A 7,250-nucleotide genomic window follows, 5' to 3' on the forward strand; every position below is an offset into this window, starting at 1 on the left:
GACATAAACGCTTACGAAGAGCCCCTTCGTGGTCTAACTGGTATCATGCCCCGGAGCTAGTTTTGGTGGTATGTGGCCTGGTGATGATCAGGACGATTTGGCGCCTCATTGGATCCATGTTTATATGGTTAGCTCGGCTGGGCTAAGAGGTTGGCGAAGTGAGTGAAGAGGACTCCAGGATACGGCAAGTCAAGGCAGCGGCTGATGAAGGGGCTAGGAATTGCTTTATTTACTTCCATTACACACTATGTTCATTTCCGAGGATTGCTCCCTGACAAGGTTTTCTTTCCAGAGTCCAAAGCCCCTTCTCTTCCTTGCGCGGCAACTCGTGGTGCATAGAGTGCATGGGATGGGTAACGCGCCATATCAACGCCATCCCGCGTCGTCCCACGCCTTTGTTCCATCATCTCTCGTTCCATTCTACCCAGATTCCAGATCCGTTCCGAGAAGAGACGACGCGCGCCAGCTTCGCTGTCAACTTTGGCGCGCCATGCGTGCGCAACCACTGGTAAGAAGAAATATAGAAGTGAAGCTACCCAACCGAGATCCAAGCTCGTTTTATAGTTTTGTGTTGTGTAGGTTGTTTTGGGCCGAAAGGCCACTGTTTGTTAAAACTCAAGCAATCTCAAGTGCTGATTTCTTGTGTATCCAGGAAACAAGGCGTAAAGGCGAATCCAGGCCCGATACAGCCCGCCCTCGTCTTTAACACTAGTATCCACCATCTTTGGGTATATGAGAAAATAAATGTTCAAGCATAAAAGTCAATATCAACAAAGAACGGAACGGTGGATGGTGACGGTTCGCCGCTACCACGTAATCTTGGTCACTTTCGTCTTCAGGTCTGGTGTCCCTGTCTTGAGGTTCCTTGACCCGAGCTGGATCACGGCGGAACGCTCCCGCAGATCGAACTCGACGGCTCTGACCATAACCCGCTTCTCTTCAGGGATGGGTATCATCTTGCGTTGCTGTTCCGGGGAGCGGACGGAGGAGAAAGAGGTGCGGGTTGAGCTCGCGCCGGGAGACACAGACTTCTCCCAACGGCCGTTGCTGTATTCCGAGTGCGCTTGTGACTGAGGGCTCTCGCCGCCGGTGGTCGGGTGGGAGTGGGTCTGGACGGGGCTGGAACCGGGCGTGGGGATGTTGTTACCGTAGCCGCCACTGAACAGGTCAACGTCCTCCTCCTCAGTCTCGGCAATCCAGATGCCGATCCGGGCCGTCAGCTCGCTGTCCCACATGCCCTCCCTTCGGGCACTACTTCGCAGCAGCTGGATGGCCTGCCGGCGAATGTGCGGCTCGCGGCACTTGGTAGCGACGACATACAGCGGCGGGACAATACCCAAGTCGGCACTAAAGCTGGGCTTGATGTGGCGAGCGGCGTACTCGTGACCGCCAAAGATGTCGGGCTCGCAACGGTCTTGGTGACGGCAGAATGTGGGGTCGGGGCACCGCTTCGCCGCGGCTCTCCGTTCCTCGTCGCCGACTACCTCAAGCGCAAGGTCGATGATACCCTTGAAGTAAGGGGTGAAGTTGTCAAAATGCATCTCGCTGTCGCTAAAGGTCATGAGGAAGAGGATTTTGCTCATTATTTGGAACATCTTAAGGACCGCAATGGCGGCCTTCTCCTGGCTGCTTACGCCGGGGGCTGTCCTGGACGCGAGAATGTGATCGAAAGCTTGGGACCAGGCCTCGATATCCTTCTTGAAGGAGATGCCATAGTGTTGTAGGGACGTGGGTAGGACGCCCATGACGCCGTTCTGGGCGTGGGCGAACATAGTTTCGGTAAAGCGGAAGATGCGCTCGCACAGCTTGTCCCAGGCCAGTCGGGCTTCCATGACTGATGCGAAGCGGTCCGGGAAGGGGTCTTGGTTGATGCTTATCGGCGACGCGGCGTCCGATGCAGGGGAGGCGGGGTCTTGCCCCTGGCTCGCAGTTAAGCGCACGACCCAGGGTTGAGGAAAGTGGAAGGCCATGTCGTAGGATTTGGCCTGAATCGCGAGCCGGGTGAACATCTGCGTCAGCTCCTCCTCGACGGGCTCGTCGGATGAAGAGAGAAAGGCCCGCCTCCTCTCGGCACGCAGCTGTTCCAGTAACCCTAACCCGGTCTGGATCTGGACAATGGCTTGTCTGTGGTCGCCAACGAAGGAATCGAAACAGGCCAATAGGACACTTGCCATCAACCTGGTACGGTGCGAGGTGGACTCGGCCGTCTCGGTCTTCACCAACGCATTACAAGCGTTGGAGTACTGCCTAAACGCCATCTCCCAGTGCCGTATTGCGGAATCAGCGGGGTCTCTATCCGGGTACGGCGATGTCGGCGGCGATTCGTTCGACTTTTCCAGGGTCTTGTATAACGCGCCCAGCGCGACGACGGCATGGCGAATTGCTGTTGCTGAATGGCACTCCTGCAAAACACTCCGAGTCCAGAAAGCCGAATCAAAGAAGCCAGAGAGCTCATTCGCTGTATGCTCACGGAACAAGTGGAAATACTGGCCTTCCTGGTCACTGAACGGGAGGTCCATCGAGGGGTGGTACAGTACGGTCATGGGATTCGGCGTACTCGGCGTCATCGGCGGGGTGGTGCGTCGCTGGTATTTCGCGAATCGTCTCGGGGGCAGCTGGACGGGCTCATGGTTGGGTGGTGGCGCACCCGCGGCCATGGCCACGAGGGGTTTTGGTGCGATCTTAATCGCCTCCGAGGGCCTTGCGCTCCGAGGCGGGGGTGGGTAGCCAGAACATATCTTTCCGGAAAGGACACAGCGGCGGCACTAGTGTTCACGACGTGTCAGCTGGTTAATTGCTAGAACCAGGGCGTGCGGTTTGACATACAGCTGGTCTTTGCTCGTCGCACTTGATTCTCCGCTTTTTGCAGTTGCTACAACCCGTTTTTACCTTGAAAGAATTGTTAGCAGCTATATTGAAATAGTTCCCGAGAATCCTACCTTTGGAAGTGATTTCCTCGTCCTCGGCGGTGGAGCATCGCCAGAGCCATTGGCGGATGAGGTTTGAGGCGGCGCTGCGCGTGTTGTCGACGCCATACTCGGGGGTTCAATTGCGGCACACCAGCACGCTTTCTGTCTCTATCCTACCCCGCGACAGTTCACCCCACAACCAAATTGCGCCGTGACTATTCCGTGGCTATTCCGTATCTTTGTGGGCAACAATGGGAGTTCGTCCGCAAGTTGAGATGAAAAAAAAAAAAAAAAAAAAAAAAAAAACGTGGGTGTGGCTCCCCGGCACAGGGTTCGGACGATGTATGCGGGCGTTGAAAGTCGAGAGTCGTCAGACAATGAATCTGAATTCAGCAATCAATGTCAGGCCAGGTAGAACCGAAGCAGTCATCCAGCTAGGAGCTCGAGTCAGTAATGGAGGGGAACTCGTCGGAGGATGGGGACATGGGGCGTAAAGGGCCGATCCGGGGCGAGGCTGGCCTTAAGCACGAGTTGTTGGTCCCCTGTGACGGGAGGGTGCCCCCACTTTTTCCAGGGCCCCGGTCGCTTTTAGCGCAGGGGTCTGGGCACACCCTGGCTGCACATGCAGATTTCCAAGCTGTTCGGATGCGATCGTGAGATTGGTGGGAGCCAAAGAAAACCACTACAAAAAGTATTTTTGCAGACTCGGTAACTAGCGCTGAGAACCTGGGGGTTCAGACCTTTTTTTTCCAGTCTTTTCCGTCGCCGAACCGCGCGATAATATAAAAACTGAACCCAGCATGTAAAAGTACCACTCCAAAAGTGTGCCGTTGCGTACTTCTGGTGACCGCACGGTGCCACACGGATTGGCTGACGTTGGTGTGGTTGATTGCCGAGATTCTCACTGGCGGCTGCTGCACTCTGTGTGTTAGTTTGTCTCGTCTGGGACGGTGTATCCGTCCTGGACGGAGAGGCCGCACGAGAAATCAAGGCCACAAAATGTCAGGCGAGTGAACTCCGCCCAACTTTGCGGCTCCAAACTAAAAGGCAAACTCGGCAAAATGACTCTTTCCTGGCCCGACTAAGACAAAAAAGAAGGCATCTCGTATTTGGTGCCTTGGGAGAGAGACATTGCTTGCCTCCGCGGTAATCCGCAACGCCACCCGGTGTAGACCGTGAGCCATCACCGGCAATGACGCAAAAGTCGTCCACGTCTTGTAACGACCCCTCCAACTGTGCGATCACAACTCCCCACCTTGTATATTTTGCAGCTTGGTAATTTGCTGGAGCCGCCGTGATGTGCGCGGAACCGTTACCCCGGTTTCCACCACACCTTCTTGGCCTGGCCGCTGACTCCGGCCCTCGATGCTGTCAGTGGTTACACACAGCACCATGTGCCGCTCACTTGCTTGTCTGGCTTGACCTCCCCCGAGGCCGCTCTCTGCGAAACACGCGTCGATGGCTCGCCCTTCCCGCCAGGACCTAGGTACCGAGGCAATCCCTTACAGGAGAATACAGGAGGCCGTCCTCGGGAGTCTGGATCTGCGGGGTCCAAAAAGAGACGCACGCAGCATGGTTCTTCTGGAGGACACCGATACCCCTCCATCTCATCAGCCCTACGAGGTGGCCCGCATCTGGGGGTGGCCATCTGCGTCTCGGTTCTGCCGTGCTAATTGGTCCTTGTTACAGACCCGACCAAATCCCCGCCGCCTCCCGCGTGCGGTCGATCGACGCAGAAGCATCCTTCAACCCAGCAGCAAGACATCATTTGCTGCCCCAGGCAGATGGGCGGAGGGATTCTCGCAGTCGCGAACTCAGCCCTGCCAAGCGACTGGCACCCACCCTGGCCCTTCGGGTCGGCCATCGCCGTCTCACCCCCCGGCCGAACGGCGGCGTGGCTTTTGACTCGCGGCGGACGGGAACAAGTTGTCCCGTCGCCAGGATCGAAACTTGATACCTAAACGGGGCATTTTTGTCTGCTTAACGCGGCGGCGGAGCATTTTTGGCTTTGCGGTCGCGACGCTGGAAGCCAAGCATGTTTCATGGACAGGGCTACCAGGTCGTGAGTCGAGCGATCCAATCTTGGCTCGTTTTCCCCGAGTCTTCCCCGCAAAAGTGTCTTGCTCTGAGTCTGCATTGCGTCTAGTTGACTAGTCGAGTTCTCATGGGCATCATTTGGCGGCGGCCTCAGTGTCCAGAACCTGCTGCGCCACAAACTCGAGACGGGGGGTGACATTCTTGAGGTTATCCTGTGCTTCCTTTCGGCAGGGGAAGGGCGGTGAGTCCCCAGAAGCGCGGGATGATTTGGGGTTTAGCGGCGGAGGCATTCTGGAACAGCCCCACGGAAGTCCTTCCCGCGGCAAGCGGCCAACGGTGCACCTACCAAGCCCCACACTCAGTTATCGCCGATGCGTTGTCAAACAACAAAACATTCGATATCAAGGTTACTAATGACCTCCTAGCCGAGAAGCATTACAACGTCGACAAGCTGCGTCAAGCTCTCTCTCACGTTAGCCACAGAGAACCTGAAGCGATCCGACGACGCCAAGCCTGCGAGAGCTCCTTTTCGGACTCATGCTTGAAGCTTGTGGTCCTGTTGTGGAGTTGGGCTGTGCTGTGCGGTGGCTGTTCACCGGTCCCGCTTCTTTGACTTCGACTGATGGAACAATGGGGGTCACGATGAGAGTCGATACAATTACACGATTAGCGATCTCCATGACGGAAACAATCCTTTACTTCTCGGGGACTGGACCTTCCGGCCTCTTCTGATGATAATGTTATTCATCCCTTGCCGGAACCTTCCGAAAACCACGAGCGAGTCAGAGCTTCTGCTGCCTGGTTAACCCTAGACGCAACGTGGTACTTCGTATGTAACCCCGAGACGGGATACCGACATCTTGGAGTCCTCCCCAACCGCTGCGGGATGGCTGAATCCTTCCTGTCGAGCCGGTAGCAAATTACAGCGTCAGATCACTGCAGCCGGCAGTAAGATCTTGGCGCAGAATTTTAACATGAGCGAACCAACTTTTTTATCTCAAAGGGGGACAACATGTCAATACCAAGACTGCACTTCGTAGCTCAGGTTACAATGAACTCACGATAGTTATTACTGTGTGGGCAGATGAAAGTTGCGAGACGAAGAGAATCCTCATTCCTTTCTTGAGGGATATTCGTGAACACCATTGGCCCGCTCTCCATTTCCGTCATTTCGGGTGTCGGGCCCCGGCCCGGGCCTGGCGCTGCAAGTCATCCCCGGGCAGCCCTATGTATGGGTTAGGTACCCCCACTAAAACCGCCCTAACCGCCAACCACAAGTCTCCAACCTCCACTTTCTTCCACATCGAGATATCCGGTACCTTGGCAAGATTTCAAAGAAGCTTCCATCACAACTCGCAACCCTCACGAGCAAGTGCCAATATGCCACCACCGACATTAGACCAGATCATCTTCCCCGAACAGGCTAGCCAGAACTTCTCGCACATCCTTGGCGACCTCAAGCGGTCCAACTTCATCACCAACAGGCTTGCATCGATAAACCAGGACGCGGCCTTTGTCGAGAAGGTTGCCGATGCCCTGAAGCTACCGCTCGTGGCGAACGAGCGATGCGGGAGTTGGTATATCGATCCCGCCCGGAAATCCGGCTCGGCTTACTTTAAGAGTACGGACGGGCATACCGGGCAGTGGAAGTTTAGTTCAAGGAGGCTGAACTTTCACTTGTTGAAGTTGATCGGGGAAAGTGATGGGTGAGGGTTTGTTTACTTTGTCAAGTTTGGTTTTGTAGTCGTTTTATCTTGTGTAACCAAGTCACCTGTTTTCGTCCGTCCTTTTTTCTGTTGTCGTGTTGCAGCCGCCCCTATTCAAAGCCTTCATATGGATGAATAAACAAACAACCACTGACAACACCCATAGATGCATCATAGTCGACTCGACGCGCAGAGGAAAACGTACGTAACCTTCTCAGCGCATCAGCTTATCCTTTCCTCTTTTTTCACACCTTTTATCTGTTACCCTCCCCGACCCCTTACTTTCCTCACTCACCTACCTAACCCCCCTCCCAGGCATGCCCGACGCCCTCAGCAAAACGGTCCCCACCTGGTGCACCGTCCTCAACCGCGCCCTCTTCCCCACCCCCCCAACAACAACCCACTCCAGCCGTTTTTACTCCTGGACGCCCAACCGAACCCGCCCATAGGCCCAATCCCTCCACCTTTTTTCCCCTTCGGGGGGTTCTTGTTATTTTTTTTTTCCTCATGCTACCCTCCAGATTTTAAATCTATGGTTTACTGGAAAAAATGGTGTTGTGTTGATAATTATTATACTCTATTCCTTACACCTAGAGAG

At 55.1% G+C, this 7,250-nt stretch overlaps 2 protein-coding genes across 2 annotated transcripts in view; one reads left to right on the top strand and one right to left on the bottom strand.

The window, feature by feature from the left end:
- Window positions 1-806: 806 nt before the first annotated feature.
- CHGG_02531 (uncharacterized protein) lies at window positions 807-3,035 on the bottom strand (the record flags this gene model as incomplete). The annotated part of the gene is made up of 3 exons (XM_001229046.1): window positions 807-2,765; window positions 2,827-2,889; window positions 2,940-3,035. The coding sequence occupies 3 exons, from the start codon at window positions 3,033-3,035 to the stop codon at window positions 807-809; spliced, it is 2,118 nt and encodes a 705-aa protein (XP_001229047.1).
- Window positions 3,036-6,326: 3,291 nt separating this feature from the next.
- Window positions 6,327-7,250, top strand: part of CHGG_02532 (uncharacterized protein) — a gene marked incomplete at both ends in the record, with an annotated part of 1,970 nt that continues 1,046 nt past the window's right edge. The window contains 2 exons of the mRNA XM_001229047.1: window positions 6,327-6,652; window positions 6,819-6,853. Of these exons, the coding sequence (XP_001229048.1) occupies window positions 6,327-6,652; window positions 6,819-6,853 (361 nt within the window). The remainder of the gene's footprint in view (window positions 6,653-6,818; window positions 6,854-7,250) is intronic.

Source organism: Chaetomium globosum, genomic scaffold (genome assembly GCF_000143365.1).
Source record: "Chaetomium globosum CBS 148.51 scaffold_2 genomic scaffold, whole genome shotgun sequence".
Taxonomy (NCBI): Eukaryota; Fungi; Ascomycota; class Sordariomycetes; order Sordariales; family Chaetomiaceae; genus Chaetomium; species Chaetomium globosum.